Raw genomic sequence first — 12,478 nt, forward strand, 5'->3', positions numbered from 1 at the left:
ATATTTCTCCATCAAAAGGACCCTGAACCACTTATAGTTATACCTCAAAGAAGAGAAGAGGAAATAGTCATTTCTCTAGTACCTGTTCATAAATATTCGATGAGAAAAATATTTCAAGATATGTCTCCATTAAGGCAAGGGGGATTAACAATCCAGGTGAAAACAGACCAGACATGTATTTCTGGCAAACATCTGAGTTACATTTTAAAATTTCACTAAAGTTCTTGGTATTTTTGGCATCATCTCCTCAGTCTTAGGAAAATTAAATTACTTTAAAATGTACTGCACAATTCTCATTAGCAGCTTAAATATGTTATTAGCAAAGAGAGAATCCCCTTCATTCACTCCCCATTTTTTTTTTCTTAAGTTACTACTTGACTTCATTTCATAATGAAAGTTGGTTCTATATTTCCCTATTTCTAGTTTTGTAGAAATGAAATTGGTTCTTTCAATTAATACTTAGCTGAGATGATTCCTGGGCCAAAAGTTAATATTTCCCATTGCTTCCTCATTCATTCATTTACTCCTTCATTTACTTAATAGCTTTTATTGGATATATATTATATTCAATGCACTGTGGAAACAAGGACGGGAATAAAATATAGTCTATTGGCAATAACTTGATTTTAAATGGTCACTGGATCAGGTTTTGTTACCTTACTATAAACCTGCACATTATAATTATAAATACCTATAATTGGTAAGGTCAAAAAGCTGTACTGAAGTTCAGACTGTTACAATGGAATTTTTATACCAAATGCACATTTCACATCAACTAATGAAGTCCTTTAATAAAAACAAGGGATATAATTTTCCACATTATTAAAATATAACCATCTGACTTCTTAGGTAAAAGAAAATATGAAACCCGGCTTTGTTAAAAAAAATAATTTCAATAGAGTATTCATTTTGAAAGAAAACATATTTAAGAACCTAAATATAAAAGTTATTACGTATATATGGTTTTTTTAATAATCTAAGTATTATACAATATATGCCAGTCATTTCCTAAAGATGGATACTTCTGTTTTGCATATGCCTTTTGTTCCATTTTAATTACATTTTGATTACTACAACAATTTGTTGAGGAAAAAAATTCACGTGTAAACTGTACATTAAACTTTCTTGTGTGGCTCACCATAATGGCAAACCAAGAAAGGAAATGGCTTTCTGAAGCGGAAATGAGGTTAGCTACTAAATGTTTCTTGAACCTTTCCCATTAACTTCCTAATGTCTCAGTGGGAATTATAACATTACATTTGAATTATGAAAGAGGAATTCTTTGAAATTTGTTCTATTCCTTCTATCTCTGCAACCCTTCTCCTTTTCTCCACTCATCACAGTCTCTTTGGTGAAAAAACTGTTAATTTTGTTAAATATATAGACTATGGAAAATAAGCTGCATTTACCATCAGATAGTAAATTTTGATAGCTTCCTCATGTAAATAATATAATTATTAATGCAAAATAAGATGATGTTGTTATAAAAGTCAATTGTAGGTTGCTGGTTAATAACCTTTCTTCTTTATGCTCTTTGTTTCTGTGTGTACATCTTTCTCTCTCTACAAGAGAAAATGTGTGTGAGTATGTACCTGCAACTGTATACTTAAAGTATAATCCTAAATTGTGTAATAATATAAAAAAATACAAAATCCTAACATGATATAGACCTTCACAAGAACTCAGTTTATCAAAATTACCTCTGTATTGTCCTCTGCAAATACAAAGCATGCTTTAGTGATAGGCTTGCATCAAATCCTCTACAGCTGATGGCCCAATTAACTCAAATGAAAAATGCAGTACAATTTAGTGATCAAGAATGGCACTTCTGGCCTAGAACACTAGCCATGTGACCTCCCTTGGGCATGTTCTCATACTTTACAGTAAGATCTAGGAGCTTCAAGGCCCAGGGCAGAAAGTAAAGATATATTTATAATCTCTCTGTGCTTCACCTATAAAACGAGGATAATAATAGTAGTTACCACATAGGATTGATGTAAGGTTCAATTAGTTACTATGTAAAGTGCTTTTGGTGGTGCTTAGCATGTAGTGAGCACTCAGAAGGTATCACCTAGTATTAGTAGTAGTAGTAGTAGTAGTAGTAACAGTAGAATGGTGTTCACTCTCTGATGTAGACACTCTTTCAGCAAAAGTATATCTGAGCCAATCCTTCATAAATGAAAATTAGAGATGGTTCTGATTATTTTTGTCATTCTTTTCTTTCTTAATTTCTAAAAATTATACTTTGATTTCCCATTCTTCCTTTTCTTACACTTTCCAGTCTTCCCTAACAATCCATATAAATTCTGATAAAACTACTAATATCTAGAAACCTAGGCAGGAAGTGGAGGTACATTATAATCATTAGGTAATAGTAGAGTAATAACATTACTATTATCATAGTAATACATATTAATAGTAGTATCATCACTATTATCATAGTAAATATTCAGATAATGTAGTAAATTATGAACAAGGAAATGAAAAATCAGTCTCTAAATGCCACTACCTATAAATAACCATTGTTAACATAAGAAAAATAATTTTGCTGGCTATCATTCTGGACTTCTTTCTGTGCAAAAGTACACACAGAATACAAAGTATACACATAGATATCTAAAAAATTATACAAGTAGTGTGGTGATCTTGTACACTTAACGATACAGACAGCATTATCAATCCATGTCAGTACCACAAACGCGTAATACATTAATGGCTGTAGAGCATTTCATTATGTGAACATACAAAACTCTACTTAACGTATGTATTTATGTTTCTTACTTTCTTCACACTTTTCATTTGTCAATTCCCACAGAGGGGCTTGCTTTTGGTTCAAATTCAATGATAGCACCTGTAGCTGTATATCTAGTACCTAATAACATGAGCATTATAAAGTTCTGCTTCCAAACAATACAGATAAAAACATTTCACATTGTTAGCTTAATTAGAAACATTCTGATTTTAACACCAAAACAAAGGCAACAAAAGCAAAAATAAACAAGTAGCACTACCTCAAACTAAAACGCTTATGTACAGCAGAAGAAACCACAAACAAAATGAAAAGGCAGCCTATGGAATGGAAGAAAATACTTGCAAATCATATATCTGATAATATCCAAAATATATAAAGAGCTCATACAACTTAATAGCAAACAAAAGAATGTAAAACAATCTGATTTTAAATAGATGATAGATAGATAGATAAATATAGATTGACAGATAGATTGATTGGTAGATTGATAGACAGGCAGAGGATGTGAGTAGGTATTTTTTCCAAAGAAAACATACAGATGGCCAACAGGTACATGTAAAGGTACTGAACATCACTCATCATCAGGGAAACGCAAACCAAAACAACAATAATATGTCACAACTGTTCAAATGGTGGTCATCAAAATGACAATAAATATCAAGTGTTGGAGAGGATGTGGAGAAGAGGGATCCCTCATGCACTGTTGGTGGGATGTAGATTGCTGCAGCAACTGTGGAAAGCAATATGGAGGTCCCTCAAAAAATTTAAAAAAGAGCTATCATATGGTACAGCAATTCCACTTCTGGGTATTTATCTAAAGGACATGAAAACACTACCTTGAAAAGGTATCTGCACCCTCATGGTCGCTGCAGCATTATGTATAATAGCCAAGACTTGGGAACAACCTGTATCTATCAATGGATGAATGGATAAGAACATGTGGTGTGTGTGTATATATGTTGTATATACACACCAGTGGATTATTATTCATTAATAAAAAAGAGGAAATCCTGCCATTTGTGACAACATGGATGGATCTTGAGGGTACTGTGCTGAGTGAAATAAGCCAGAGAAAGACAAATACTTTATAATTTCAGTTATATGTGGAATTTAAAAAACCCAAAAAAATAAAAAAAACTGACCTCAGAGACACAAACAACAGACTGGTAGCTGGGGGGGTTGGGGGGAGTGGGAGGGGAGATGGCAAAGGTGGTCCAAAGGTACTTTCAGTTATAAAATAAGTAAGTCCTGAAGATGCAATGTACACATGGTAACTATAGTTAATAATACTCTATTGTAGATTTGAAAGCTGCTAAGAGAGTAGATTCTCATAACAGGATAAAAATGTATAATTATGTGTGGTGATGGACATTACCTAAATAAATTGTGGTGATTATATCACAGTAGATACATATATCAAGTCATTATGTTTCTACCTAAAACTTATATATGTCCATTTTATCTCAATTAAAAAAAAAAAAAACCTGATCCCACTCACACCAAGGAAATAAAGTAATCTCTCAGGTGTAGAGAATTACAAGCTACAAGAATAAAAGCTAAAAGTTCAGCAGTCATGAAGACTTCACCATAGGAGACAGAAAGAATTCTAAGGATTTTTTTCCCCTACCTAGAAATACTTCAAATCTAGAATCTGAAGTCTGACTAAGCCTATGTGTGAGCAAAATTATTTTAAAAACTAGGGCAACTGTTGCTTTGTAAAATAAATCACTAGAGGCATTTAAGTACTTAATTTCAAAGTTCTCTTTTCATATACTGTTAGGAATATATAATGTACGATATGAGGTACATATGCACAGAGCTGTCATACAATTTCTCTAATCAACTGAACTTTTTGGAAGGTGACAAAGTTGGTCTAATAGATTGTTCCCGGAGGCCTTGATTAAATGTGTCCTTACAGGGGTTCTCCACTGATGTTATACACACACACGTGTGAGTGCAATATTCTAAAAGCAGAAGAATCCTGCTTTTAGGTTCAAAAAAGGGTGGAAGAAGTAGCTTGCAATTTCAAGGTATATTCGATTTCAATTAAATGAAGAAAGATACATTCAAAATTTTCTTTGAGAACTCTAGTTGACCAGAGGGAACCTGTATCTTCTTACATCAGTCTGACCAATTCTTTGAAATTAAATTTCCCATCTGAGCATAAAGTATTAGGCAAGCAACTTTCTTTGGTGTGGCACTATTAAAGTCTACACATGAAGATACTCAGTTTCAATTTGAGGGCATAAATCATCAGTTCTTCTGTTCTCATATTTATATGACTATAGCCTACGGCTGAATGGTATAGTCATTTTTCTCTGCAACTAAACAAGGTAAATAAATGTGATATATTGGCACATCACCCCACCACTCTGCATATGGTGCACATTAAGGTTGTATTCATTTGCCATATGAATATAATTCCTTTTACCACATCTACTATTAGTTACAAGCAGTAAATACAGAGTTGTTTTGCTGGAACTTGAGGGCCTGCATTACATCATGGAGCACTAAACATCCTGGACCTTCTGGAGAATTTCATAAATGTACTTTAATGTCACCTGAACTTGAACACTGCCAACATACTGCTTCAAACCCAACTTGATGAATTCTTCAAGAAAAAAAGAAAAATACGCGGCAGTCTTAGTGTTAGTACAACAGTGTACGCCAAAAGTCAGGCCACAAAGAAAGCTCTTGATGAGGTAAATACAAGAAATCATGTTCTAGACAAAGAATCAGACCAAGAGAAATATGCCGGGTGCAAGAAGGCTACTTGGGTCAAACATTGCTTTCATATTCAGAATCTAGTGAACATAAGGTCAAAATAGCTAAACAATTTTCTTCAACTGCAGCTTACCTGCAATCAAGAATGTAAGAAGAGTCTGTCTCATGACAAACTGGTGCTTTGTTTCATGAGGCATATGTTGTACTTACTTCTTCCTTAAACAATGTATTTATTATAAATTTCCAAATCCACATCAGGGTAGGGAAAAAGAAGGAAGAAAGTGGTTTCTTTTACAAACTTATATGCTTCAAATGTATATATGCTGGCATTTGTGACCCATAAATAATGTATCACAGGCAATTAAAAACAATGTACACCTGTCTTATCACATACTGATTTTCAAATTTACCAAATTAAGTCCCCAAATATATCCAGCAGATGGTGCTCTAGGACACCTACTTAAAGAGAGTAATATCGTTTGTGTTACATCCACCTATATTTTGGCAAGACAAAGAATAGGGATTTATCAGTAGCTTCAGTAAAACATATTAGGCTTTATGATAGAAAGAACATAATTCCTAAATATGTGCACAAAAATATACATATGCATAAGCACATGTGCACAGAAGCAACCAGTAAATAATTCACACCTGGACATATAATGATACTACTTTTCTTATAGACTGATGAGTAGTCTATATGTGTATCAGCGGTATTTATAGTCATATGGCAAGATCATTCTAAATTCATTAAAAAAAAATTTAGAATGCCTTAAAGTTAGAATTCATTTTTAATTATAGCAGGAATGTCTCATTAGGGTGATACTAGTAAAATTAACAACAGTAGGATTTACGGTAATGACTTAAGTGATTGATGAGAGTATAACAAAATGAAGTTTTAGACAGAGAAAAAGCAGGGCAGCTATGGCATACAGTACTTTAAAAAACAGCTCTGTGGTCTGTTAGTGCTAGCCTTATGGTTAATAAAACCTTCTTTCTAATTAATGGTGCTGAAATATTCTTAAGAACAGAATCTTGTTGTTATGAAAAAAAAACCTAAATAGTTGTGTTTTTTTTTTTTAGTAGACGCCATTCCCATAAAGGAGAAAGCTGACATAGATTAGCATGTCTGATTGCAAAGAGGAAAAAAAAAATGCCACCTTTCAATCAAATCAAAACCAGAATGTGAGGATGGAAAACTACTTTACTGAAATACTATATACACAAATCTATGCAACACCCTCACAGTCAGCAACCATTTGCTTCTAAAGCTAATCAACTGTGGCTTTAAAAAAATTACTCAGAAACCTGAAAATACTTAATAAACATTTACTTTTAAATGCTTAATAAGCATTTAATTTTAAGTTTATGATCTAGTAATACAATATAAAAACTGTGGATAAGAACTATTTTGTAAATTTTCATTTATAAGATCATTTTAAAGTTTGAAGTATTTGAATGTCAACTGAGTGCACTGGGGGTGATTTTCTCCAAAATTTGAAAATGGACAGTCTGTATAGTATTATTCTGAAGGAAAAATTAGTGTTCTGAGAACAGCATTCTGGTGCACAAATCCAGCTCTAAAACACAAAGAGTACTAGGGCAAAGGGAGATATGCTTTCTTGTAGAAAACACCTTTCTTTAAAATGTTCTCGGTTAATTTTATTTAAAAATCTGCAACTGAATGGAATTGAATCTTAATTTTTCTTCTTGGCAAGAAAACTGTATTCCACAGGAGATACCTATCACAAAACAGAAGAGTCAAAGATGAGAAACTGTTATACAGGAAAGCAAGGCTTTTGCCACATAATTTAGACAGTTTATAAGACATATGCATCCTTTTAAAAGCCCAAGTTATAGTATATATGGGTCTTAACCAGTTTGAATTAGTTGGATTTTGCCAAGCCAAGTGTATTTTAATATCGAATAACATGATTTTGAAAAGACGGATAGTAATAAAGCTATAAACTTTACATATAGCACTAATACTAATTTGTAGAAAATGGTGCAGGCTTATTACCGTAGCAAGTAAAAATATGAGCTTATTTTCATGGTTTCTGAAAACAAAACAGAACTAAATACTTGCATGAAACATAAAAAATGTAGAAAAAGCAACAACATAGTTTTCTTTAACTCACCTATTTTCCTTTAACAAAAGAAAAAAAGTCTATATTCAAAAATTTAGGTTGAGACATTGTGTGCATTTATAGACCAGACTGAAATTATGTATGAAAAAGCTTGGCCATTTCTTAAAGGGCATTTATACTGCATCCAAGAGATACAACGTAGGAATAAGCATTACCTAAAATTCCTCGTGTGAAAAGCTCCGACTTCAGCGGCTGCATCGTGGAGCCATCAACGAGCCAGAAGCTTATAAAATCCAAACCAGCTTGCATGAATGTGTAAAACACAGTTCACACGCATGGTAAAAATGTCTTTGTTTTTGTTTGTCATTTTCTTTTGAAAAGCTTAGACTGGCTTGTTCATTTTTCTATTCTAATGTGTGGAAATTCTCATTATGTGAAAAAGTGCCTATTTGTCTTTCTCCCAGATTCATCCTTCAAAGCTAAAGCAAAATTAGATTGGGACATCAGACATTATAAAAGAGCCAGAAAGGACGAGGTTCACTTTGAGAAAGGTAATTTAATTTAGTCAAGATACATTACAATTTTCTAAAATTTTTATGAGATGTGCTGTTATGTTATTCTTTTATTTATTTTTTCTTTTCATTACCAGCATTAGAAGGAGTTAATGTCCACCATACTGCAGACAATGAGAGGCTATAGATGAAGTGCCTTATGAAAAATATAACATTATAATATATACTATAATGCCAACAAGATGGTGTTTGTGTGGTGATTTATTTGCTCTAAGCATTCTGTGCTTCTGATAACATTTTAAGTCAGTGGCTATTGTTGCTTTCATTTTACAGACTAGACAGAAGGACCACAGCAAAGCTTAGAACTTAGATTTGTTTTACTCCAAACTCCAGGATTTGGTCAATGCTACTGGATTCATTTTTTCTAGAAGACATGCATGTAAAAACCATCTCTAGGATGATTTATAAGGTATTTAAATACATATATTTCTTCTTCTGGAAAAGCTGAATATTTCTAGTATGAAAATACTTTAATTTCTGAAACGTAACAGCAATTACATATAAGTATAGTTAATAAGCCTCTAGCTACTTCTTAGAGTACACATTAGTAATGACCATGTATAACATATAGAACACAAATTAGACCACGGAAGTAAAAAAAAAAAAATTTTCTTGTGTTTGGACTGCTACATGTGAATGAAATACATTATTTTAAGGCAAGAGAAAGTTCTTCCTATATATTTTCAGATAAGTAACAAATTATATATTATTTATGTCAAATCTAGTTGTCTAAGATAATTTACTGAATCTTGATAACTGAATTTATAGACACAGGAGAAAAAGAAATTGAAAGGAGACACTCATAAAAGGCCAGAAATGAAGAAGGAGCAGAATGTGAGCGTCCAATAAGAACATGAAGGACTTTTCAAACAAAAGTGAAAAACAAAATTCCTGAAATTTACGTTTAAACATTTTATTGTAATTATATATAAAATGCAGATGTCTCTGTAAATGTGTGAAATACACACATGAACACATTACTCTTCCATAGAAACACATAAAGTTTGACTTGATCACAAAGTCTGTATTATCCATAGCATCACAGTCTTAAGCTATTTTTCATATTCTATTTGTATAGGGAATTATCCCTTATTTGATTAACATGAGAAATATGTTAGAGGATTTCATAAAATCATGTTTACTCATCACACAAAACAGAAAAGCATAAACAGCTTTGACAAATATTTCCCATATACTTCTTTTAAAATTATACACTGGCTTTTGACTATTTAAAAATTTTGACTTTTTAAATATTTCACTTTCAACCAAATATTATACATTTAATAAGAACAGCTTTAAGAAAGCAACCCAAAATGTGACGGACTTTAGCATATTCAGACTGTGTCATAATTCTGAGCTAAGTGACAGAAGTGCCGTAGTATTCAGGTAAAGCAATCAGGGACGAAATGGTCCTTCCTTAACCAAATGTACTGCAGCTCGCTTTAAATTAAGAAACTGTAAATATTTAAGAGCAGTTAAAATGCTCTACTTTATGAAGTAAAAATCTAAAGCTATTTTTGCAGGAACTCTTCAGTGCTGTCATAATCATTTTAATTAAATTCTCATTTTTCAGGTGGTCCCTTTAATTGTTTTTTCCTACTTCTTAATGTGTTTTTCTAAAGCCATTTCTTTTCTGCAGCTGTGTGCGATTGGTTTTAATGGTAGCTGCTTCCTTTTTTGCCTTCTGTGAATTACAATTTTAAATGGTTACACATTTTTTGTTTTACTGCCTTCAGCATAGTTTCATAAAGATGTTTAAGGCTGTTGGTGAGCATTTTCATTTCCCATATGAAACACCAAGAGCCAATTTGAATATTCCATATTGGCCTTTTATGACCTGTTTTATCTTTTAATATGTAAATGAAAGCATATTCTTCATAAAGACTGGTTTGTTTCTATGAAATTATAATTTTTCTTTTGCTCTCTTAAAATATGAACTCAATAAACAAGATAATATGTGATGGTTCTTTTATGTTTTGTCTTGTTCGTGAATGAAACACCTCTCTTATTTGGTGACAGCCATTTCCAATGAAGAACTAATGTGTTCAGATCATAATAACATGTAACATGAAAAATGAGATTCCGTAGTTGGATTTGAATTATCAATGCTCACAAAATGTTAATAACTGAAAGCCTATCTAGACCTTTCTTAAATTATAACTAAGAAATTAAAACAACTCGATAACTCAGTTTCATTTTCACCTTGATGAAAAACGTAACTTCAAACATCACTGCAAAGTGTTATTATACATCACTTTTAACAGTTTACTTATAAAATGAGTTGTACTCACTGCCTGGGTTATCTCCAATCCCACTGCTTTTTCCATTCCAGTACCAGAGCAGAAGGGTTGCATCACGTGACCCTGAGAGAATGTAGCAATTTCCCCCAATATAAGACTCAGAACGAGTGAGGCAAGTAACCACATCCCAGTGGCCAAATACCACTTGGATCAATTTTCCTGAAATACAAAACAATTTTCTTTAAAGCTGCTATTAAACAAATAAGAAAGAATTCCAGTGACCATTTAACTTATAAGATAATGAAGTCATATTAACTCAGATTCTGATGATTCAGGTTTTATATTACAATTTGATCTGGTCTAACCTAAAAGTTTTCTTTGAATATTACAACAACAAAAAATCAATTGAGCAGTGATAATAACATTTTTAAAAGACAGATGTTAAAACTATTTCAACAAACAATATTTGAGGATTATGATACCATATAGCATTATATACATGGCTATTATAAATTACAAATGAATCCTGTCTACTGATTAAAACAGACCTAGGAGAGCTCTTATTTGGAACAATTTCAGCAACTTCTTAAGTTACTCTGTATGATTCAAAACCAAATAAAACTTAGGTGATTTTCTTTAAGTACTTTATAATTTAGACTTTACTAATACAAACTTGTCTCTGAATTAGTAAAGGTTTAATGTTTTTTTTTTTTAAGTAATCTATACAAGGACGACATAAGCCACTTTGGAGAATTTCTGGTTTTTTTTTTTTCAAATTAGAATTACATGAACTAAATTTTTGTAAAAAGACTAATATATTGTGATTGCAATTTGAGCCAGGTTATTTCTTCTCTGTTTCAATTGTCTAAATGATAAAAATTCCCTGGGGGCTGATGATGAAATTCAGATAATGGCGGTTTATCTAACATTAATGACTGGGGGTGAAAGGGAGGAACCCACAAAATTTAATACAGATCTAGGGCTTCAGACACAGGATAAACTGTTCACATAACAGTGCCAGAAAAAAGAGTAAAGCCCCCACTTTTAGTGCCAGAAAAAAAGTAAAGTCCCCACTTTTAAAATCTTTGTTTAAAAATCAGGATGGTGTTTATAATTCATACAAACTGTCTAAAGAATTAAATAGCTATAGCAGCCCTTCCACTCCATCCCTATGGTTTCTAGCTAACATTTTCCTTTCAAAAGGTCTACAGAATGTACAGTTGAATGTCAGGGAATATCTATCTCTAATATTCAGCATGAGTTTTTTATTTTTGAATAAATGTTTCAGTGGGGACATACAACTATAATTCAAATATTTAAGAAGAAAGACCACTAAGCTGAAAAAAGGTTAATATGCCTAAAAAAGTTTGTGTTTAATTTGTAACATATAACCTATTCAGAAGTTTGAGGTCTCAATTAAGTATTGGCATCCAAGTATATTTAACATTTCAAAATAATCATAAATATAACATAACTACTTATGTTAATTTTTTAAATTCTTGATTTTAATAAGTCTAACACTTATGAAAAAGGCTGCAAGTTTAAAAATAAAATGTTGAACCAGAATTTATTTAACTCAGGTATAAAGTAAAATACAGTACAGTGTTATCACTCTTGCAGATAGATAGCGTACTACTAGTAACTTTAAGTTCAGATTCATTTCAGTCTCAAATTGCACAGCTAATAAAATGCAGTTTTTCTCCTGTAAATAAAGACTTTAAAATTAAAGCAGGTGTTTTAACTGCTAAAGTTAAAAATGTGTACTTCTGAATTTCTTCAACTTTTTAAATGGATATCAAAACATTGCATTTAAAAAATTAACTGTATTGACAAAGAACAAGAAGAATTCAAGCCTTCTTAGAATAAAAACAAATGGAAACAGAAAAGAGCAAATTAAATATGGAAAGATATAATCCTTTCCACATCATTTCCAGCTTATATGAAGAACAAAGTAGAGAGGGTTAGTGGTAAAATGGGTGGGGCCAGAGTACAGGCAGGCCTTACAAAGGGTAAGACGGAAGTTAGTCAGCTGAATGCACTCTTAAAACTAACTGGAAAACTGAAGGCAATGCCATTGAGTTGTAACCACTGAAAAAGTTATTT

The 12,478-nt window shown here is 32.0% G+C and overlaps 1 protein-coding gene across 6 annotated transcripts in view; it reads right to left on the reverse strand.

Annotated features, from left to right (window-relative positions):
• Positions 1-12,478, reverse strand: part of LRBA (LPS responsive beige-like anchor protein) — a 720,310-nt gene that overhangs the window by 17,742 nt on the left and 690,090 nt on the right. For all 6 annotated transcript variants that reach the window (XM_077770789.1, XM_077770783.1, XM_077770775.1 and 3 more), the window contains one exon: positions 10,427-10,594. In XM_077770789.1, coding sequence (XP_077626915.1) covers positions 10,427-10,594 — 168 coding nt within the window. The remainder of the gene's footprint in view (positions 1-10,426; positions 10,595-12,478) is intronic.

This window comes from Crocuta crocuta, unplaced genomic scaffold (genome assembly GCF_008692635.1).
Source record: "Crocuta crocuta isolate KB4526 unplaced genomic scaffold, BGI_CrCroc_1.0 scaffold345, whole genome shotgun sequence".
NCBI lineage: Eukaryota > Metazoa > Chordata > Mammalia > Carnivora > Hyaenidae > Crocuta > Crocuta crocuta.